The following is a 24,437-nucleotide window of genomic DNA, read 5'->3' on the forward strand; positions in this document are numbered from 1 at the left end:
TGATGTTTTTCCACATTTGAAAGTAGCCCAGGTCATCTTTAAAAAAGTCACTTTCAATGTGACTTGTACTGTTCACACAGTCATGATTCAAGCACTAAGGATTAGGGGTGGGGGAAAAAATCGATACACCATAGTATCACGATATTTTGCCTGACGATATTGTATCGATATAAAAAAAAAAAAAAATTGCAGGCCAGGCCATGCCAGGCCACCGGGGCCACCGGGCCTGAATCGCCCAATGTTGCAGTTTGCGCCTGCAGTGGTGTATTGAGTCCAGAGAAGCTTAATAATGTAGCCTACATTTTGGGCAAAAACAAAACAAAACAAAAAAACACTGCATGTTTTACTTCCGGTGAGGTCAAGGAAAAGGTAGGAAAAGGAGTTAGACAATATATCGAAATATCGCAATATTCAATATATCGCAATATTCAATATATCGGCGATATCGCAATAGCGCAATACTATCGTATCGTGACTCAAGTATTGTTTTAGTATCGTATCGTGGACATCTGGTGATTCCCACCCCTACTAAGGATGGCTGTGTGAACGTAGCCTAATATCTAACAGATTTTGCATTGAATGATCCAGTTTCTATCTAGTCTTGAAATCTTGAATCTATCTTGAACCTCTCAACATAGTGCTGTTTTGTTTTTGTTTTAGATCTAATTTTATTTAAATCTTTTTACACAAATACGAACCACGTAAAATTTATACACGTTAACTAATGTGTTATCTTGCATTTACTGTTATTATGTATATTTCTTGTCTTTAGGTGAGATTTCTAGATAAGCCCGTAGTGGGTTTCCATCTCACCTGCACATGTTTTTTTATTTCTTTGTATACATTTTATTTTCTGTTTAACCTGTTTGCTTTTAAAATGTGCAACAAACAAACAAACAAACCAACAGCTCGGGCTGCGCCTGGGATACCGCAGCTCATGCCGTGTCTGGGACAGAGCAGTTCGTGCCGTGTCTGGGGTAGAGCAGCGCGTGCTGCGTCTGGGATAGAGCAGCTCGTGCTGCGTCTGGGGTAGAGCAGCTCGTGCTGCGGCTGGGGTAGAGCAACGTGGGCCGAGTCTGGGATAGAGCAGATCGGGCTGCGTCTGGGATAGAGCAGCAGAAGCTGCAGCTGGGATAGAGCAGCTCGTGCTGCGTCTGGGATAGAGCAGCATGTGCGATGTCGGGGATAGAGCAGCTCATGCTGCGTCTGGGATAGAGCAGCGTGTGCGGAGTCTGGGAGAGAGTAGCTCGGGATGCGTCTGGGATAGAGCAGCGTGTGCTGCGTATGGGATAGAGCAGCCAGAGCTGCGACTGGGATAGAGCAGCTCATGCTGCGGCTGGGGGAGAGCAACTCACGATGCATCTGGGATAGAGCAGCTCGTGCTGAGTCTTGGATAGAGCAGCTCGTGCTGAGTCTTGGATAGAGCAGCTCGTGCTGCGTCTGGGATAGAGCAACTCGGGCAGAGTCTTGGATAGAGCAGCTCGTGCTGCATCCGGGATAGAGCAGCTTGTGCAGAGTCTCGGATAGAGCAACGCGTGCTGCGTCTGGTATAGAGCAGCTCCTGCTGAGTCTAGGATAGAGCAACGCGTGCTGCATCTGGTATAGAGCAGCTCGTGCTGAGTCTTGGATAGAGCAGCCCGTGCTGCGTCTGGGATAGAGCAGCTTGGGCAGAGTCTGGGGTAGAGCAGCTCGGGCAGAGTCTGGGATAGAGCAGCTCGTGCGGAGTCTTGGATAGAGCAGCTCATGCTGAGTCTGGTATAGAGCAGCTCGTGCTGAGTCTTGGATAGAGCAGCTCGTGCAGCGTCTGGGATAGAGCAGCTTGGGCAGAGTCTGGGATAGAGCAGCTCGGGCAGCGTCTGGGATAGAGCAGCTCATGCTGAGTCTGGGATAGAGCAGCTCGGGCAGAGTCTGGGATAGAGCAGCTCATGCTGAGTCTGGGATAGAGCAGCTCATGCTGAGGCTGGGATAGAGCAGCTCGTGCTGCGTCTGGGATAGAGCAGTGGTTCTCAACCTTTTTCCATTGTCACCCATCAAAACAAAGTGATGCCTACTCACGACTCCCGGCCAGTTCAACCAAATAATGCGTTTAATTAGATTAATTATCAGAAGATGCTGAGAAGCTGGGAAAAAAGAGAAATAAAAAAATATATATAGACATGATAACAAATCTGTGTAGTGGAAGTGTAGTTTCTTTCTATCCTATAAATCAGCGGTTCTCAAACTTTTTCACATCAAGGACCCCTAAATTGTCACAAATTAAACCACGGACTTTGTCCCAGGGTCCCCCATCTGATTTTTATTGATTTTTTTACTTTTAGATGTTTTATTACAGAAAGTGTATGAAAGCCATGACCAAAATAGTCATACATCTGTCATTGTGTTACTTATGAATTGAATTAAGGTGAAAATAAATGATTCCTCTTTTTACTGGGGACCCCCTGGAACCCCCTCAAGGACCCCTGGGCGTCCCCGGACCCCACTTTGAGAACCACTGCTATAAATCATCTTGCGACCTGGGCAGTCCTGACCAATATGTTGAGAAGCACTGGGCTGCAGTTGAGGTGGGTGGAGGAAACATTGGGGTATTTCCTGGAACCGCCATCTGAAAGAATGGACGGCACGGTGGCTCAGTGGTTAACCCTGTTGCCTCACAGCAAGAAGGTCCCGGGTTCGAACCCCGGTCCGTCCCAGGTCCTTTCTGTGTGGAGTTTGCATGTTCTCCCCGTGTCCGTGAGCAACGCGTGCTGCGTCTGGTATAGAGCAGCTCCTGCTGAGTCTAGGATAGAGCAACGCGTGCTGCATCTGGTATAGAGCAGCTCGTGCTGAGTCTTGGATAGAGCAGCCCGTGCTGCGTCTGGGATAGAGCAGCTTGGGCAGAGTCTGGGATAGAGCAGCTCGGGCAGAGTCTGGGATAGAGCAGCTCGTGCTGAGTCTTGGATAGAGCAGCTCATGCTGAGTCTGGTATAGAGCAGCTCGTGCTGAGTCTTGGATAGAGCAGCTCGTGCAGCGTCTGGGATAGAGCAGCTTGGGCAGAGTCTGGGATAGAGCAGCTCGGGCAGCGTCTGGGATAGAGCAGCTCATGCTGAGTCTGGGATAGAGCAGCTCGGGCAGAGTCTGGGATAGAGCAGCTCATGCTGAGTCTGGGATAGAGCAGCTCATGCTGAGGCTGGGATAGAGCAGCTCGTGCTGCGTCTGGGATAGAGCAGTGGTTCTCAACCTTTTTCCATTGTCACCCATCAAAACAAAGTGATGCCTACTCACGACTCCCGGCCAGTTCAACCAAATAATGCGTTTAATTAGATTAATTATCAGAAGATGCTGAGAAGCTGGGAAAAAAGAGAAATAAAAAAATATATATAGACATGATAACAAATCTGTGTAGTGGAAGTGTAGTTTCTTTCTATCCTATAAATCAGCGGTTCTCAAACTTTTTCACATCAAGGACCCCTAAATTGTCACAAATTAAACCACGGACTTTGTCCCAGGGTCCCCCATCTGATTTTTATTGATTTTTTTACTTTTAGATGTTTTATTACAGAAAGTGTATGAAAGCCATGACCAAAATAGTCATACATCTGTCATTGTGTTACTTATGAATTGAATTAAGGTGAAAATAAATGATTCCTCTTTTTACTGGGGACCCCCTGGAACCCCCTCAAGGACCCCTGGGCGTCCCCGGACCCCACTTTGAGAACCACTGCTATAAATCATCTTGCGACCTGGGCAGTCCTGACCAATATGTTGAGAAGCACTGGGCTGCAGTTGAGGTGGGTGGAGGAAACATTGGGGTATTTCCTGGAACCGCCATCTGAAAGAATGGACGGCACGGTGGCTCAGTGGTTAACCCTGTTGCCTCACAGCAAGAAGGTCCCGGGTTCGAACCCCGGTCCGTCCCAGGTCCTTTCTGTGTGGAGTTTGCATGTTCTCCCCGTGTCCGTGTGGGTTTTCTCCGGGTGCTCCGGTTTCCTCCCACCATCAAAGAAAGACATGTATGTTAGGGTTAATACTCCTGTCAGTGCCCCTGACCAAGGTACTGGCAAAAGAACTGGAGTTGGTCCCCGGGCGCTGCACAGTGGCTGCCCACTGCTCCTAGTTCTAGGAAGGTTCCTAGTAGAGGATGGGTCAAATGCAGAGGATGAATTTCCCCAAGGGGATAAATAAAGGATAACTTAACTTAACTGAACACAGGAGCCAGGAATGTCCCTCTGATAATATGTACATTGGCTGGCTAATGTTCACTGTTCATACTCACCAAGTTCATGTCATCTTTGTCTTTTTTTGCTCTTTTTTTCTCTGACCCGTGGCCCCTACTGTTACCTACAATCCAACAAGCCAAGGAACACTAACACCATTAACAAGCTGACCTTATGAACACTAACACCATTAACATGCTGACTTTATGAACACTAACACCATTAACATGCTGACTTTATGAACACTAACACCATTAACAAGCTGACTTTTACACTAACACCATTAACAAGCTGACTTTATGAACACTAACACCATTAACAAGCTGACTTTATGAACACTAACACCATTAACAAGCTGACTTTATGAACACTAACACCATTAACATGCTGACTTTATGAACACTAACATCATTAACAAGCTGACTTTATGAACACTAACACCATTAACAAGCTGACTTTATGAACACTAACACCATTAACAAGCTGACTTTATGAACACTAACACCATTAACAAGCTGACTTTATGAACACTAACACCATTAACAAACTGACTTTATGAACACTAACAGCATTAACATGCTGACTTTATGAACACTAACACCATTAACATGCTGACCTTATGAACACTAACACCATTAACAAGCTGACTTTATGAACACTAACACCATTAACATGCTGACTTTATGAACACTAACACCATTAACAAGCTGACTTTATGAACACTAACACCGCTAACAAGCTGACTTTATGAACACTAACAGCATTAACATGCTGACTTTATGAACACTAACACCATTAACATGCTGACTTTATGAACACTAACACCATTAACAAGCTGACTTTATGAACACTAACACCATTAACAAGCTGACTTTATGAACACGAACAGCATTAACATGCTGACTTTATGAACACTAACACCATTAACATGCTGACTTTATGAACACTAACACCGTTAACAAGCTGACTTTATGAACACTAACACCATTAACAAGCTGACTTTATGAACACTAACACTGTTAACAAGCTGACTTTATGAACACTAACACCATTAACATGCTGACTTTATGAACACTAACACCATTAACAAGCTGACTTTATGAACACTAACACCGTTAACAAGCTGACTTTATGAACACTAACACCATTAACAAGCTGACTTTATGAACACTAACACAGTTAAAGGCACTGTGTGTAAGATTCTGCACTATTAAATATCCCCAAACCAATACCTTGTATATATAGAGGAGGTATAGTGATTTATTTCTGTGTTTACAACTAAGCCACGCCCCCTCCCTGTGTTGTGATGGCCCTCTGTCCTTCCCCTCTAACATCCCGAATCTGTTTACATAGAAACCCCTCCCCCGAGAAGCCGACCTAGTGAGCCCCTCCCAGCCCACAGCCCAAAACAGAATTTTGTAGACCAAGATGGCGGAACCCTGATGCGGGCATTCCTGACTTTTACATTCCCTGATCCACCTTATGCGGTTTCATACTTTAGCCAAATCGCCGCCGAAAAGAAATATCTCAGACCAGAGTCAACCTTGCCGGTCTGGCTTTCACTAGATGGAGAGCCCTACGAGCAGCTATATCTGGCCTGCAAAGTGACTCGGAGCTGGCGTGTTCTCCTGTACACAGTGGTAAGTAACGTTATCGCGTTTGCATGTCCCATTTCAGTAACGTTACGCATGATAGCGAAATGTACAAGTTGTTATCGATATTGTGAATTTGTTCTGTGAATGTTGTAATCACTTGGCTAACTGTTGCTTTTCACGGCTATTCAAATGACTTTACACTGCTAGTGTAGCCTGCTGCAGGATTTGATTAGCTTGTCGTTCGTGTATAACTTATACACAGACATTCTGGTGACAAGTTGACATGAATGACATAACGTTACTTCCCATTACAAATTTCGCATGCATTTTCTGTTTATAATTACGTCCAGTTGCTGTCACTATGACGCAGAACGGTATAGTAATGTGTAAACACTTAGAAAGGGCATGGAGAAAAGCTAGCTTCGCTAATGTTAGCAGTTTGTTGTTCTATTCTATCTAACTAAGCAACGTTACATTAGAAAATAGCTGTAACACCGTCCAAACAAATCAAGGTTTGGTAAAAGTATCTAATTCATGACAATGTGGAGGAACCCTGCCTTGATATCTACCAGCTACAAAATAGATGATTCAAATTAATACTAAACACGTTTCCATTTGTCTGATTTTCAAGGTGCCAGTCATCCAGTCATCCAGAAGATGACAAGATAGAAAACAAGTGGACCCACCATTATGATATTTGAGATGGAGAAATTGTGCTTTTATAGCAAACCTGTATAATACATGTTCTATCATCTTTGATGTTTAGATGTTTGCTGTCTGCAATCTTCTGTACACCAATAAAGTTGATATGACTTCATCCATGTCTCTTGGCCACTATTCTCCATTGTAACATTAGATTTGCCTAAAGCTGAGTGTGTCTAGCTACAGTAGCCTAGTGCCTACCAGTATTTGTGTTTCTGTGTATATATAGCCTACTTTATATAATAGACAGTGTATGTGATGTTTCTCAGTACATTGATTTCAAAACTTCGTTTATCAGAAAAAATACTTTATTTGCAAAACTAAAATATGGGCTACACCAGGATGACGTGACCGGTTCCATCAGCTATGCGGTTCTTCAGGATGTCGACAAGATCTGCTATCGTCCTACAGCCGACCTTCCTCTCTGCGACCCTGTCTCCTCTTTGTCCCACTGGTGCTAGCCTGGCTTCAGGCATACAGCTTGGTTTGCCTGCCTATAAAATACAGCAGTGATTCAAGCGTTTGAAATTAGTTTGAACAACTCTAACAATGAGAAAATACTAGCGTTGCACTATGAATACATTTTGGCCATGTCTTGGTATTAGCAGACGAACAAAAACACAGGCTAAGCTACTCACTGTTGACAGACAGCTGTGGTTAGCTAGCGATGTCCCCAACATTGAATTGAAATCATCCTAATTTAGCTATGTCAACCTGGTTTTAGACAACGTTTTGCCTAACTGTACTTAGCAATAGGGCAGGCTATGCAAAAGGTTAGGTTACAATGTAACCTTTTCAAAATCCATGTAACCATTACATGGATTTTGATCGGTTAGCAGATTATACAAATAAGTCTTACCAAGCGGACTATTGTCAATATCCTAAAGGTTTATGACTATCATGTGAAATTTGTCATTACTCAAGCCAAATACATAGCCGAGATGCATTCGTGCTTGTTTTATGTACTTACGTCTGCAGTAGGTAGGCTATGCACAAAATAGTTGTTTATATCTCCGTTGCTTGGGAGGGAGGGAGGGAGGGAGGGAGGTGGGGGAACCAGGAAGTGTTGTGCGCTGGTGGGTGGGATCGAGATTGTTTGGGTAAACAAGTTTTGTTATGGTTTGAAATGGCGACATCTAGTGGACAAAAAAATCACACACAGTGCCTTTAACAAGCTGACTTTATGAACACTAACACCATTAACATGCTGACTTTATGAACGCTAACACCATTAACAAGCTGACTTTATGAACACTAACACCGTTAACAAGCTGACTTTATGAACACTAACACCATTAACATGCTGACTTTATGAATGCTAACACCATTAACAAGCTGACTTTATGAACACTAACACCGTTAACAAGCTGACTTTATGAACACTAACACCGTTAACAAGCTGACTTCATGAACACTAACACCGTTAACAAGCTGACTTTATGAACACTAACACCATTAACAAGCTGACTTGATGAACACTAACAGCATTAACTCATTCACCGCCAGTTTAGGACTGCCAATATTTAGCACAGGCCAAAGATTTTCATAATTGTTGGTCATCTTTCAAGACCCACAGTAAATTATCTATTAGCACCAGAGTGATTTGCAATACCTCAAAATGAAGATGTACGTCTCTGGGTTCACCAGGGAAAAAAAAGTGAGCTTTTAGCATGTTCTGTACTCTACTTATAGCCATTTATATACACCCTGTTTTCACCCAAAATGTCTCTCTGAGAAAAGAAATTGCAGAAAATGGCATTTATGTACAGCACACAATATCATGCAGAACTCGCTCTCAATTCTTTTATTTTGAACTGTATTGACATCAGACATGTAAATATTATTCATTATGACACAAATGACAAAAAAAAAAAAGATATATATATATATATGAAGTGCTTTTTTTACATTCAACAATACAGTTTGCTCAGTGTGAGTGAGTGTACAGACAGACACACAGACAGACAGACAGACAGACAGACATACAGACACACAGACACACACACACACACACACACACACACACACACACACACAGAGAGAGAGAGTTCTGTCCACAGCTGCCTGCAGCTAGATCGCACCTCCTTCCCCCTCCTTCCCCATCAGCGTTTTGCCTCCTCTGCTGCTCGTTTTCCTCCTCTCGTTCGGGCTGGGAGTGGGACGAATGCTGCGACACGAGTCACACGACACAGGAACGGGTCCGCGGCTTGGCTTTGGGACCAGGCGCTGCTGGAACCGGATCGATCATGTTCGTCACGGGTTTGACTAGGCAATCCAGGTTCGCCCTGCAGCAAGGCAGCAGTGCAGCGCGCCGAGAGGCGTTTCAATGGCGTTTTTTCCTCTGTACAAGGAAGCGCGTTTCTCTGTTTTTCCTCTTTTCCTCCTTCCTCGTTTCAAACAACAGCTGCGGTATGTGTTTGATAACGTGCTGTCGGCTACCCTTTGAGGATAGGGACCAGATGACATGTCAGAGGCTGGGTAAGTGTTTCAACTACGCGCTGCACTCATAAAAACAAAAACACGTCAAACACGTCTTTGGCGTGGATGGCTATTTCTGATAAGACGTCAAAGACGTCTTTGGCGGTGAATGAGTTAACATGCTGACTTTATGAACACTAACACCGTTAACAAGCTGACTTTATGAACACTAACACCATTAACAAGCTGACTTTATGAACACTAACACCATTAACTCATTGAGTGCCAGCCACTTTTGAAAAACGGATGCTCCCAGTGCCAGAGTTTCAGAGCGTTTTCAGTGATTTCTCGAGGCCCACAGAATATTGTGTGATATTACTATGTAAACACCGAACACGCCCAAAGAACGATGAGACTCTCTTCTATCATCAGCAAAAAAAAGTTTATTGATATCATTTTCCGTTCTTTAGTTATGAGCCGGAGAAGATAGGTTGATTTCACCAAAAAGAGACGTTTCAAACTAGAAGCTGAGATAATTAGCCTTTTGTGAAATGAAGCATTTCAAGCACATGACTGACTCTGAAGCTAATATTTTCTGATGTGACACCTCAAAAATAATTTCCTTCAATAAAACAGTGAAAACAAAGGAATTTTGTTTGGCAAAATAATATTTTTTAGCTGCAACCAGCAGCGCTGGCCCCTGCGTGCGCTGCTGGTTGCAGCTTCTTGCTGGTCTTGATTTACTGCTGGTGGGCATCAGATATTCTAGCTTGTGTTTGCCAATCCTGTCCTGCTGTCTGGGTCTGTCTGGGTCGGTGTTGTATGCTGCCCTACGTGCCCCCCCCCTCAACTGCAAACCCCTCCTCCGTGGGTGTGTCTCTGGTGGCTCTGGTGGCTCTCTGCTGAGTTTGCTCTGCACTGAAAAGTGCGCTACATCCAGCTTTTTTACAGCGTTCCGCGTGTATTTGTCACTGGCTCCCATCGCTTCCAGTTGAGAATAATAACAACTCCACAAATAATCATGCGGATGGGCTATCGCAGCGGACACGGAGGGGCTCAATTGTGGCAGCAGATTGGCTGCTGCAGGCACAGCTAACGTTATGCTTCATCCATATCGATGCATAGCGATGCGATTTCCGTTTCCCCATGACTTCTTCTCTCTTTTTTCCTCGCCTTTCTCTAATCTGGAGAGCACTGTCGCCACCTAATGGGTCCGTAAAATAGCTTTTACACATTCAACATCCACCATACTTTCACAGGAGATGGATCAGGCTTTGATCCACGTCCCACCGTCAAAAAACGCAATTGACGACAATCGTCGTCATTGGCACTCTACGTTAGTATTTGAATTGACGACGATTGTCATCATTGGCACTCAATGAGTTAACAAGCTGACTTTATGAACACTAACACCATTAACAAGCTGACTTTATGACCACTAACACCGTTAACAAGCTGACTTTATGAACACTAACAGCATTAACATGCTGACTTTATGAACACTAACACCATTAACATGCTGACTTTATGAACACTAAAACCATTAACAAGCTGACTTTATGAACACTAACACCGTTAATAAGCTGACTTTATGAACACTAACACCATTAACAAGCTGACTTTATGAACACTAACACCATTAACAAGCTGACTTTATGAACACTAACACCATTAATAAGCCGACTTTTACACTAACACCATTAACAAGCTGACTTTATGAACGCTAACACCATTAACAAGCTGACTTTATGAACGCTAACACCATTAACAAGCTGACTTTATGAACGCTAACACCATTAACAAGGTGACTTTTGGGAAGAAAGCATGGGGAAGGGAGGGGAGAGAGGACAGGTACGGAAAGGGCAAGAGAGGACAGGGAGAGGACAGGGAGAGGTGGGGAGAGGACAGGGAGAGGTGGGGAGCGGAAAAGAGGAGACATTTCAGGGCAAGGTTTCAAGTTAAGGAGGGAAATGCAGGAACAAGGTACAGGTACTGTAGGGTTGGACAGACGTAAGGGAACAGATGTGCTCAAATGGAAGAGGCAGAGTTTGAGATGGAAGGTAGGACACTGGTTTCATTATGTTAACCTTGCGAGGCAGCTGGATTTGCACGAGATCATGAGATCACAAATCACAAATCGATCTTGCCATGGGATCTTGCGTTTGTTTACACAAATACAGTCAAGCTTAATTTTCATCAAATAGATTTTTTGTTTTGCTATTGTAAGTTGCTTCCCTAAGAGATATTCTACTCGTATAGACTGACATCTTCCACTCACACACTGTTCTCACCTATTTTCACTATGACTCTGAAAACAACAACAGAGTAGCATGATGTCATTGACTGTTTTGGAGTCTCCACCCTAAAGCGTGCCTGAGGCAAGATTGACTGCTTTGCAACCAGACTTAATCTGTCTGTATCAAACATGTTAACCCCAGCCTCCTGCTTTTGTCTGCCCTGTTGATCTAGCTCAGATGATGATGATGATGATGACTGGGTTGTTGTGTAAAACAGGGTGGGTTGTGGGAAATGAAATGAGCTGTTTTTGTAGTGAGGAATGTGGCTGACAGTTCACATTTTTTAAACACATTTTTAAGCATTGCAGCCACTTCTATAAGTAACACATGTGCCGTTCTGCCACGGGATGTCGGGTTGCACGAGATGCAGCCTAGGCCCCTCCCCTGGCACCACGAGTGAGCGAGAGAGCGAGGTCGACAGTGAATGGAGAGAGCGGCTCAAAACCGGTGAAACCATAGAGTGTAGGTTGAAACACACACACAGTGCCAGGGCTCGACGTTAACGCTTGCTTGCTTGCCCAGGGCAACTAAAGTCTGTGGGCAGGTAAGTGAAATGCCTCATGGCAGTTGTCCGACTGAGTGAGTGAGTGAGTGACTACTTATTTACTGACGGACTGACTGACGTTACCGTGATTGAATACGCCGTCTCTGTGCATATTGTAAATGATCGCTGTTGAAAAAAGTTTTGATATTGTGATCTGCGGACTGCGGTAAATTCAGGAGCGGACTTTTGAGCTGTCTTTGTATTGTTGATACTGGAGTGAATCAAATTGTATTTCCTGATCCGCGGTAAAACTCCAGAGGAGACTTTCGAGCTGTCTTTCTGTTATATTGTTGAGACTGGACTGGAGTGTACTTTGTGATTGATTGAAGTCTGAAGCCGGATTGAACTCTTGAGACTGTTGGACGATATACACACACTCACATTGCCTTGATTTTCCTTACACTATTGAAAAACGAAGTGAGTTGTGGGCTATTGTTTTTGCAGTACTGATTTTTTGACACATTGATATTGCAGTTTGCTTTAATGAGAGGGGGTGAGCACATTGAGGGGGGTAGGCTACGAATTGTGGTGGAAAACCTACAGGTAGCCTACTACCAAAAGCAGAGCCAGGTAGAGCAAAGTAGAGTAGGTACTGGCAAGCACATCTAGTGTACTAACCCTTCTACACTTACTTCACAAACTGGGTGTGATTACTGCTGCGTTCGTTTATAACTCGCAAGTTGCAAATTGCCACTTCCTGCTATCAATAATCGAATAAAAACGCCACGTTAACTCGGAGTTCCTACTTGCAAACTCGGGTATGATTTCTCAACCCCTAGTTGCTCCCAGCGCGTCATTTGACGTCATTTCAACATGGCACCCACGATTGTAAGAATTTAAAACACATTTTTCACACATTCTTCTTTTTCAACAATAGTAAGCTTTCAGACCAATCAGCATACCCATACAATAGTTGGCAAACCCATACAACTAAACATTAATGTTGTTATTAGCTGTTAGCTTAGACAGCTAATGGCTATTAGCATCCATGGTTTTGCAACTTGAAGCCTTGAAGCTCGAACACACGTAGATCGGAGATAACGCATTTACCACTTGCCAGCTCCGGCCATAAACGAATGCAGCATTATTCTATCCATGTTTGCTAGATAAATGTAGGGAATGACTGCTGAGTAATATTAGCCTACTCTTATTCTACATCGCTCTGGAGTAGACTAGAGCATTTATATGTAAAAGTGGAACCAATTCAATGGACGAAAAGTGTCCAAGGCAACACTGGTTTGAATTATACATTTATTGATTAGGTCAGAAATGGTGAGCATGTTGGATTACAGTTTACAAAGTGTGCGATCTAAATATCCTACCTGTTTTACCCTATAGTCACTTCTCTGTGAGGCAGAAAAGGTTGTTCTGCCTAAAACATTTCTTTAAAACCCTTCAGTACAGGACATTCTACTCAGTGTGTCCTATCTCTAGGAACTGAATTACTTGATTGTGCGCCCAGCCCAATAAAATGTAATGCTTCTCATAATATGAAATGCCTTGATGGTGAATGAGAAGAAATATTCACTTACTTGGCATTTGGTGAGAAATTATATTTTGCTAACACAAACACAAACACACTCCACTCCACTCCACTCCACTCACACTGAGTCACACTGAGACACACTGAGATCATGGGTCTTTTTCCACAAGTAAAGGCTGTTGCACACCAAGGGCGATGCGAATATACAGCACGAAATTGTGATGCGAAATTTTACCCACCTGTCAATCACAGCAACAGATGTGTACAAGTGAATTTCTGAAAAATCTACCTTGGTCCGAAAAAATAAACACGGCAATAATGCTAAGCGAAACTTCGCCGTTGGTGTGCACGGTAGTATTGACTGACGTCAAGGTTAAAAAAGGTTAAAAAAATATTATTGACATGCTAATTAATGGCACGGAAAAAACCTCCCGGTGTGTAAGGACCTTAAGACCTAGTCCTAGACCTACAGTAAGCAGGTTATTAGTAATACTCTATTAAAAAAGTTAATCGAAGCATTGACAGTTTCCAATAGATTGCTCTTCCATAATGCTAACTACCTCTGCTAATCAGTTCACTCTAATCGGTGGGTCAGGATGACAAACTCTGATCAGAGCAAGGATAACAGGCATGGGCAGAGAGGGACACACTCAGGACAACACACACACACACACACACACACACACACACACATGCTTGCACGCATGGACACACAAACACACGCGCAAACACACACACACACACACACACACGGACAGACATGGCCCCATCTCCCAGTTTCCAGTTTAGGGTTTGTTCTCGCTTGGTGGAGAAAGGCTAGACTTTAGACTATTGATCTAATCGGTATCATTTGTACTTTCCAGATTTTGCCAGGACGTGTGCTGCTGTTATACAGTCAGGAGGACGTGTGCTGCTGTTATACAGTCAGGAGGACATGTGCTGCTGTTATACAGTCAGCAGGACATGTGCTGCTGTTATACAGTCAGCAGGACATGTGCTGCTGTTATACAGTCAGGAGGACATGTGATGCTGTTATACAGTCAGGAGGACATGTGCTGCTGTTATACAGTCAGGAGGACATGTGCTGCTGTTATACAGTCAGCAGGACATGTGCTGCTGTTATACAGTCAGCAGGACATGTGCTGCTGTTATACAGTCAGGAGGACATGTGATGCTGTTATACAGTCAGGAGGACATGTGCTGCTGTTATACAGTCAGGAGGACATGTGCTGCTGTTATACAGTCAGCAGGACATGTGCTGCTGTTATACAGTCAGGAGGACATGTGCTGCTGTTATACAGTCAGCAGGACATGTGCTGCTGTTATACAGTCAGGAGGACATGTGCTGCTGTTATACAGTCAGGAGGACATGTGATGCTGTTATACAGTCAGGAGGACATGTGCTGCTGTTATACAGTCAGGAGGACATGTGATGCTGTTATACAGTCAGGAGGACATGTGCTGCTGTTATACAGTACAGTCAGGAGGATATGTGATGCTGTTATACAGTCAGGAGGACATGTGCTGTTGTTATACAGTCAGGAGGACATGTGCTGCTGTTATACAGTCAGCAGGACATGTGATGCTGTTATACAGTCAGGAGGACATGTGCTGCTGTTATACAGTCAGGAGGACATGTGTTGCTGTTATACAGTCAGGAGGACATGTGCTGCTGTTATACTAGGCAGGACAAACCCACCGCTCTAACCACGCTGTAATGTAATCACTATGGGAGATTTCTGCATTCTGGGCTCATTTCAATCTAGTATTAAACATACTTTCGGGTCATGTTTAAATAAATACACGGCTTGTATCGATAAATATGCACCATCACTACTACAAAATGAAAAAATAATTTTGAAAAAGGCCGAAATTATAAGTTAAATCAAGCTCTGTTTAGAGGAGCAAATGCAGCGTTTCAGCCCGCCTGGAGAAAAACGGCACAACAAAAAATCGTCACTCCTCGCCTTTAAGAGTGGATTCCCAACTGGATTTTTTGATTTGTCCTTTGGTCTGCCACTTAAATTATAGCCAACCCCTGTGTACACGTCATGGTGAATGGTTCCTTTTGATTTGTTTGGGTTATACCGACGAAAATCGCATCATTTCCCTTCATTTGCCTCGCCACTAACTTCAACTTTGAGGAACCAGCGATGTGAACACATGAAATTGTTCGCAAACTTGTCCTCTAAAACATTGTCAGGTCAGTTTTCGTTTTTCGTTTAGGGGTTTTTTGTTATTCGTGTCAAAACGTGCAGTGCGCCATGTAAAAATCCCCCCTGCTTTTTCCTCATTTAGCGCGAGAGCAGAGTAGCTGCGGCTGGGCTGCTCCCGCTCCCCCTCCCCCCCCTCCTCTCTCTCTGCACAATCAAGTCAGTGGTGCAGTGCTTCTCAATGTGGGGAGAGGATTCAAGATTCTCTGTTGTCTCTCTCAACCTAATATATATGGAATTCTGAACAAAATCATATCTAGGCTACATTAAAAAAAATCTGATTTGCATCTGAGAAACCAAATTTCATCATATTGGGGGTCCATGGCCCCAATGTGAACTAAATTAGGAGTCCTTAATATGAAAAAGGTTAAGAATGATTTACAGAAACACAATGCCATGGGTATTCCCTTTCCCTTCCTTTTATTTCTATTTATGATGAGGCAGGATTTGGTTTATCAATAATACATATAATTTAATATTTTTTTCTCGACGAACCTCCCACACACACACCCCCTCCCAAAACTGTTAGACACACTGTTTTACATACATTCTATTCTGCTCCTCATGAATATCTATATATATTTTTAGGCTACATAAAGTAGTCTGTACAAATGTTATAATGTATAAACTCACAGAATAAATTTATGTATGACAGTATGAATAGATGTAGCCTACAAATAAGCAAATTGCCCGGATTATCATACATTGTTCTGATACAATACATTTCTTAATTAGCCTGGCTTTTGACTATCTGACACATTGTTTTACACATTTATCCATCTATTGGTAAACATGGAGGAATTCATGTAGGCCAGGGATACTCAACTTGCTTTGACCAGGGGCCACTTTTGCAAAATGACAGGAGGTGAGGGGCCAGTTAATAAACTAAGATTAATAATATTATTTTCTTCTGTAGTGGATTGTAGTCCCTCCCCCATAACAATAAACAAGAAAAGTTAGAAATTCAGTTTGGTCACTTCAATTCAGTTCTCAAATCTGTTCAGAGTAAACCCTCTTCATAAATAAAGGCTCTCTCCAAAAATAAAATTAATCAAACATCTCTTAGATGGGGGGCCAGTCGTGGGCCGCATCTGGCCCCCGGGCCACAAGTTGAGTATCACTGATGTAGGCTATGCACACAGTTATCTTCAGAGGCAGTGGAGGTGCGACCCATCTGACTTTGTCAATGTGAACTACAGTAAATGATCGTTGATTAAAGCCCCAATCCATAATTGCAGTATTATGCTCCAGTTAGCTGAACATGAATTTCAAATGCATTTTGAGACTATATAGAGGTTTCATGTTAAACAGAGCTGTATGTTAAGTTATCATGGGTTAGGAAAGTTGTAAAATACCTATTTCTAAGGCTAACTAAGTATCTGTGTAACTAGATCTGACATGTCTTGATAACTAAAACCTTTAATTTATGCTAAATGTTGGGTAATGCATTAGGGGTGTCACAATATATCGTCCCACGAAATTTCGCGATAGTAAAACGTCACGATATGTATCGTTGAGATGAAATCTCATATCGTGAAAAAAAAAAAAAAAAATTTTTTTTTTTTTTTTTTCAAAAGTAGACAAAGAAACGTCTTTGTTTGTTGAAGTTCAATGTGTGGAAAGTAGTTCAGTTGAACAAGTCTTTGAAGAGACACATGAGAAGTTATACAGGAGAGAAACCATTCAATTGAGTTTCTGGCAAAACTGTTTACTTGACAGGAAAAACTGAAGATGCATAAAAAATAGACTAAGAAAAGTCTTGTTGTTTGAGTTTGAAGAAAAACTGAAGATGCATAATGAGAATTTATACTGCTGAGAAACCTTTTAGTTCAAAGTAAATCTAAGTGACGGTGTAACTCATTCTATTTCAAGATAAGCCTTATCTCCAATCTCATGTTTTTTCTAGTTGTTATTGTAATAACAATTTCCCACAACAGCATGTTTTGTATTTGTGCATTTCAAATAAAATACTACTTTTCCAGTCATATATTGTCATTATTCAAGTTTAAAAAAATATTGTTAAAATCGTATCGTATCGTATCGTTATCGTGAACCCAGTATCGTGATACGTATCGTATCGTGAACTGAGTGTATCGTGACACCCCTATAATGCATACATTAACCATTTAATAGACAAATGTGGTCTAGATCAGGGTTTTTCAACTGGTGGGTCGGGACCCAAACATGGATCGCGGGGCTGTTTTGAGTGGGGGGTAAATTATAATTAAAAAAATCTGATGCCGCGCTTTTAAATTGAAGGACATACCTTGATATGTCCTACTATGGTGAAGGCATGGCCCGCCCGACTCTGCCTCTGATTGGCTTACCCTGATATTTTACCCTAACCTTAAAGCCCCATTATGTAGTTTTTCTATTTTTAGGGAAACTGTGCCCCCACAGTTACAGATGCCAATAAATGCTACACTTCCCTGTTTGTACATTCAGATATCAGCATTATTTTACTGTTTCGGTTTATACTCTACTTTGCTAACTCTCTGCTATCTCTGCAGTGCTTCATAACTGATTCGCTGGTCCGGGGAATAACTCCAAATATCCCTAAATGTTATTGTTGTGACTTCTTTTAGTGAAATAATTCAGATTCTTGAAACTTAATGAACATCACCAGTTTAACTTGTTTAAAAAAACATATAGGCCTGTAATTAGTGGGTGGGCCAGCGGCAGGGCCACTGTTTGTATTTGCCAATATTGTTGTTCTTCTGGGAGGTTGGACTTCCCATGCATGAAAATAAACCAAACTTTGGACAAAGGTCCAGTCCCATGCCAAAACTTTGTCAACGCGAATTTGGCGCTAATAGTCCTGATGGTGGCGCTACAGTCTAAATTTTCAAAAATTGAAAATTCATAACAAATCAGGCATACGCGCTACCGCTTTACAACTTTCACCGAAATGTGGGCCCAAGTCAGGAGAAATGTTTGTATACTGCAACCGATGCCCAATTATGAAGTCCAAAGACTGCAAAACTGCAGAAACTGTTTAACTAATTAAACCCTACTCCTAGCAGCAGCTATAATTCAAGTTAAGTCTGCCTTTTTATTTCACTTGATATCAGGCCGCTGTGCGGCCTTCAAACCTAGTTTGGTGGGGCTCTGGCGTCATATTGTGTTGTGTGTGTAAGGTCTGTGTATTGATATGCATGTGTCCTGCACTCCGTTGGGATCCCAGCAGTGCACTCCACCAGTTTGAAGTTGATTGGATGAACAGTTCTCGAGATAAACCACTTTTTGTGTTCCCAGTAGGTGGCGCTATGCCAAATTGCATGGAATTTGGCACTGCACTGTGTTGGGTTCCCAGCAGCCTCCTCCCCAAGTTTGAAGTCGATTGGACGAATGGTCCATGAGATAAACCACTTTTTGCGTTGCCAGTAGGTGGCGCTATACCGAATTGCACCAAATACGCCACTGAATTCCATCACGTCTCCTAAGCATACTCCCCCAGTTTGATGTCGATGAGATGAATTGTTCAAGATAAACAATTTTTTGTTTGCCAGTAGGTGGTGCTATGCTGAATTGCACGGAATTCGGCACTGCACTCCATCAGGTCCCCCTAAGCGCATTCCCCAAGTTTGAAGTCAATCGGACAAACGGTTCTCAAGATAAACCGCTGTTTGTGCTTGCCAGTAGGTGGCGCTGTGCCGAATAGCACAAAATTCGGGCACTGAACTCCATCAGGTCACCCTAAGCGCACTCCCCAAGTTTTATGTCAATCCAACAAATGGTTCTCGAGATGAACCACTTTTTGTGTTTGCCAGTAGGTGGCGCTGTGTCGAATTGCACAAAATGTGTCACTGCACTCCATCAGGTCCCCCTAAACACACTCCCCAAGTTTGAAGTCGATCGGACAAGTGGTTCTCAAGATAAACTGCTTTTTGTGTTTGCCAATAGGTGGCGCTATGCTGAGTCTGTGTGTGTTTGGGGGTGGGCTGGCGTGGTATCGGACTTACTTTTGTGACGCAAATTGTGACTGACACTGCCCGCGGCCCGCCAACCAATCCGACCTGGTGTGTGGACATGATGTGGTTTGCAGGACTTTCCAGGTGGTTTCCAGGACTTTCCATGTAGTTCCAGGATATTCCAGCACTTTCCAGGTGGTTCAAGGACTGTGCAACCTGCCCATGACCCTCCCCAGATAATAACCCACTGCCATGCACATTTTCAGCCCAATCCGACCTGGGGTGTGGGCATGAGGTCGTTTCAAGGTGGTTTCCAGGACTTTCCAGGTGTTTTCCAGGATTTTCCAGGTGGTTCAAGTACTGTGCAACCTGCCCATGACCTTGCCAAGATAATAACCCACAGCCATGCAAATTTTCAGCCCAATCCGACCTGGGGTGTGGGCATGAGGTGGTTTCCAGGACTTTCCAGGTGGTTTCCAGGACTTTCCAGGATTTTCCAGGTGGTTCAAGTACTGTGCAACCTGCCCATGACCTTGCCCAGATAATAACCCACAGCCATGCAAATGTTCAGCCCAATCCGACCTGGGGTGTGCGCATGAGGTGGTTTCCAGGACTTTCCAGGTGGTTTCCAGGACTTTCCAGGATTTTCCAGGTGGTTCAAGTACTGTGCAACCTGCCCATGACCTTGCCCAGATAATAACCCACAGCCATGCAAATTTTCAGCCCAATCCGACCTGGGGTGTGGGCATGAGGTGGTTTCCAGGACTTTCCAGGTGGTTTCCAGGACTTTCCAGGATTTTCCAGGTGGTTCAAGTACTGTGCAACCTGCCCATGACCTTGCCCAGATAATAACCCACAGCCATGCAAATGTTCAGCCCAATCCGACCTGGGGTGTGCGCATGAGGTGGTTTCCAGGACTTTCCAGGTGGTTTCCAGGACTTTCCAGGATTTTCCAGGTGGTTCAAGTACTCTGCAACCTGCCCATGACCTTGCCCAGATAATAACCCACAGCCATGCAAATTTTCAGCCCAATCCGACCTGGGGTGTGCGCATGAGGTGGTTTCCAGGACTTTCCAGGTGGTTTCCAGGACTTTCCAGGATTTTCCAGGTGGTTCAAGTACTGTGCAACCTGCCCATGACCTTGCCCAGATAATAACCGACATCCATGCAAATTTTCAGCCCAATCGGAGCTGGGGTGTGGGCGTGAGGGGTGTTCCAAGACCTTCCAGGCATGAATTACATTTGACGTGAGGCCCACTTTTTCAGGCGTTTGGCAATGTAATGAGTGATTAATCCTAATTTCACTTTAAAATTTGATTTAAAACAAAAAAATGCACGATTTTGGCCAGGACACTTTTGATTTGTTGTTTATTGGCCATATACTAGTAAATATAACAAGATAGATGCATCATAAACCGTTAAAAATATGTTTTTCAGAAAAACACACAAACGGGTTTGTCCTCCCTAGTTATACGGTCAGGAGGACATGTGATGCTGTTATACGGTCAGGAGGACATGTGATGCTGTTATATAGTCAGGAGGACATGTGATGTTGTTATACAGTCAGGAGGACATGTGCTGCTGTTATACAGTCAGGAAGACATGTGATGCTGTTATACAGTCAGGAGGACATGTGCTGCTGTTATACAGTCAGGAGGACATGTGCTGCTGTTATACAGTCAGGAGGACATGTGATGCTGTTATACAGTCAGGAGGACATGTGATGCTGTTATACAGTCAGGAGGACATGTGATGCTGTTATACAGTCAGCAGGACATGTGCTGCTGTTATACAGTCAGGAAGACATGTGCTGCTGTTATACAGTCAGGAGGACATGTGCTGCTGTTATACAGTCAGGAGGACATGTGCTGCTGTTATACAGTCAGGAGGACATGTGCTGCTGTTATACAGTCAGGAGGACATGTGCTGCTGTTATACAGTCAGGAAGACATGCGCTGCTGTTATACAGTCAGGAGGACATGTGATGCTGTTATACAGTCAGGAGGACATGTGATGCTGTTATACAGTCAGGAGGACATGTGATTCTGTTATACAGTCAGGAGGACATGTGCTGCTGTTATACAGTCAGGAGGACATGTGATGCTGTTATACAGTCAGGAGGACATGTGATGCTGTTATACAGTCAGGAGGACATGTGCTGCTGTTATACAGTCAGGAGGACATGTGATGCTGTTATACAGTCAGGAGGACATGTGATTCTGTTATACAGTCAGGAGGAGCATCGAGAGAGTGTGCAGAAATGGCTCTTTTTTTGGCTGTTTTTGGTCGAATGAGTCAAAACAAACCACAAACAAATCTATCTTATGTGGGTGTGCAGCTGTGCTCTTGTTCTGTGTGCATTCATATCCATGTGTCTGTTTGCGTCTGTGGCTGTGTGTGTGTACATACATGTGTGTGTGTGTGTGTGTGTGTGTGTGTGTGTGTGTGTGTGTGTGTGTGTGTGTGTGTGTGTGTGTGTGTGTGTGTGTGTGTGTGTGTGTGTGTCTACAGGCAGCAGGGGGATCTCTCTGACCTGTGTGTTGACCCCATGTCGGGTACTTGGGGTGTGTGTGACACTGATGACCTTGGGAGCCATTGGAGCTGCTGTCTGGGCCGTAGGTTAGACAACACATGCACACACACGTGTGTGCGCACACACACACACACACACACACACACACACACACACACACACACACACATACACACACACACACACACACACACACACAGGCACGCACACACACACACACACACACACACACACACACACACACACACACACACACACACATACACAGAGGATTGGGAAGGCTAAATCCGGTAAAGATTGCTGGATGTATACTTATATTGTAATTGTAATCAGTTGTTATGTAATTCAGTATTATAAATAATTTACATAATAACATAATAACAACATAAAAACCCCTCCATTTACTTTGCCTCCAATAGCCATAGAATATGAAGATGTTTGCATACGTACAGAAAGCATCACTGTTTTGTCTTTGTTTTATTCTTGTTTACTGCAGTCCTGGGACATGTAATGACGCCTCCCTGCTTATAGGCACACAGCCCTATTGTGTTTTGAGTTGTCATTTTCATGAATCCATTGGTGAAAAACTCTTTGTGTCACACTGATGTTTTAATATACACTGACTGTGTTGCTCTTTGTGTCACACTGATGTTTTAATATACACTGACTGTGTTGCTCTTTGTGTCACACTGATGTTTTAATATACACTGACTGTGTTGCTCTTTGCCCTCTGTAGTCACATACTGCAACATGGAGGAAGACACAGGCCTGTATGATGGTGAGTGACACAGCAGAGAACCTGTTCACATTTTTCACAAAACTCAGCCAGAGAGAAAAACACAGGAGAGAGAGAATGTTCTGCCACAACAATTTCAACCACAATCTGCTTCAAGGACAGAATGCCTTAAAAAGTCAACTGGTCACATGATCATGAAGAGGCTTTCAAGGTTCTCCCAGAAAAGTGCCTTGGGCCTTCATTTTCTTCAAATGATGCAATAATTTTCAGAAAGTGAAAACAGTGTGTGCCTCCGTACCGAAAGTAACCCTATCTGACTCCCTCAGTCCAGGTGAATTCAGCGGACCAGCGTCTTCGAGTGTTTGACTCCACCCAGAGGAGGTGGCGTCAGGTGTGTTCCTCTTCAGCCAATGAGCAGCTGGCTAGCATCAGCTGTGAGGAAATGGGCTTTGTCAGGTGAGATGTTTTACAGCAGAAATGTACTGTTTTCATGCAGTCAAGTCAACGGGACTAACGTGTGTGTGTGTGTGTGTGTGTGTGTGTGTGTGTGTGTGTGTGTGTGTGTGTGTGTGTGTGTGTGTGTGTCTGTGTGTCTGTGTGTGTGTGTGTGTGTGTGTGTGTGTGTGTGTGTGTTTGTGTGTGTGTGTGTGTGTGTGTGTGTGTGTGTGTGTGTGTGTGTGTGTGTGTGTGTGTGTGTGTGTGTGTGTGTGCGTGCGTGCGTGCCTGCCTGCCTGCGTGCCTGCGTGCGTGTGTGCGCGTGCGTGGGTGTGGGTGTGTGTGTGTGTGTGTGTGTGTGCGCGTGCGTGGGTGTGGGTGTGTGTGTGTGTGTGTGTGTGTGTGTGTGCGCGTGCGTGCATGTGGGTGTGGGTGTGTGTTTCAGCATGGTGAATTACTCTGTAGCAGCAATCCCAGAGGCCAGTAGTGATGTAGGGGAATTCTTCTGTGTCAAAGAGGAAGAGCTGAGCTACGGCAAGAAAATCAAAGACTCATTGTTCCCATGGTAACAAGTAACACACACCTGTCTGTCTGTTTCTGCACCTGTCCCGAGCAGCAGGTATAGACAAATGCTTGGCCTTTGTTACAATTAGCCCTTTTCACAGCTGCCATTTTGTGTCTAAAAGGCAGGGGAAACACAGGTGCAACCAACTCACTAATTAGGGCCCCAGCACTGGAACACCTACGTAAATGGACTGGAAGTTGGACACCCTAATTAAGGTTTTGGTGCACCTGTGAAACTTCCTGCCTTTTAGACACAAAATGGTGGCTGTGAAAAGGGTCTATAGAGCAGCGATTCCGGCCGCGGCACTCTGGTGGTCCGCGAAGGTATTGCAAGTGGTCTATTTTAAATGTTTATTTTATTTTTATTTCTCATTATTATTTTTACAATAAACAAAACAAAACATTGATGGACAGCTCCTTGAAAACTGTAACACTGAAAATGCTGCAACATGTTCCAGATGCTGTGTTAGTGACTGGAAAATAAAAAGTGCTCTCCATATTTGTTACGGGTCGGAGGTGGGCCGTGAAAAGTTTTGAGATTTTCAAGTGGGCCTTGAGTTGGAAAAGGTTGGGAACTGCTGCCTTATGTAGAGGTAGGGGTATGAAGACATTTTTGTCAATCTGATTTATAATGTAAGTTTATAAGTAAAATTAGCATTCATGTAGTTGTGGCCTCTCACTTAAACTTCCAATTTAACTTAGTAGTACTATCAATGTCATTGACATTTTTCTAAATACTTGTTTAAACCATTGAGAGCCTGAAAATCCTTTCCAAACTTTGGAGGGTTTTGAATCACAGCTTAACACATTCAG

The 24,437-nt window shown here is 43.6% G+C and overlaps 1 protein-coding gene across 1 annotated transcript in view; it reads left to right on the forward strand.

The window, feature by feature from the left end:
• The window catches only part of hpn (hepsin), a 68,943-nt gene that overhangs the window by 21,501 nt on the left and 23,005 nt on the right, over positions 1–24,437 (forward strand). Inside the window, exons 2-5 of the mRNA XM_083638117.1 lie at positions 21,868–21,975; positions 22,626–22,667; positions 22,952–23,081; positions 23,506–23,625. Coding sequence (XP_083494243.1) covers positions 21,868–21,975; positions 22,626–22,667; positions 22,952–23,081; positions 23,506–23,625 — 400 coding nt within the window. The remainder of the gene's footprint in view (positions 1–21,867; positions 21,976–22,625; positions 22,668–22,951; positions 23,082–23,505; positions 23,626–24,437) is intronic.

This window comes from Poromitra crassiceps, assembly GCF_964638095.1.
Source record: "Poromitra crassiceps genome assembly, chromosome: 1".
Classification (NCBI taxonomy): domain Eukaryota; kingdom Metazoa; phylum Chordata; class Actinopteri; order Beryciformes; family Melamphaidae; genus Poromitra; species Poromitra crassiceps.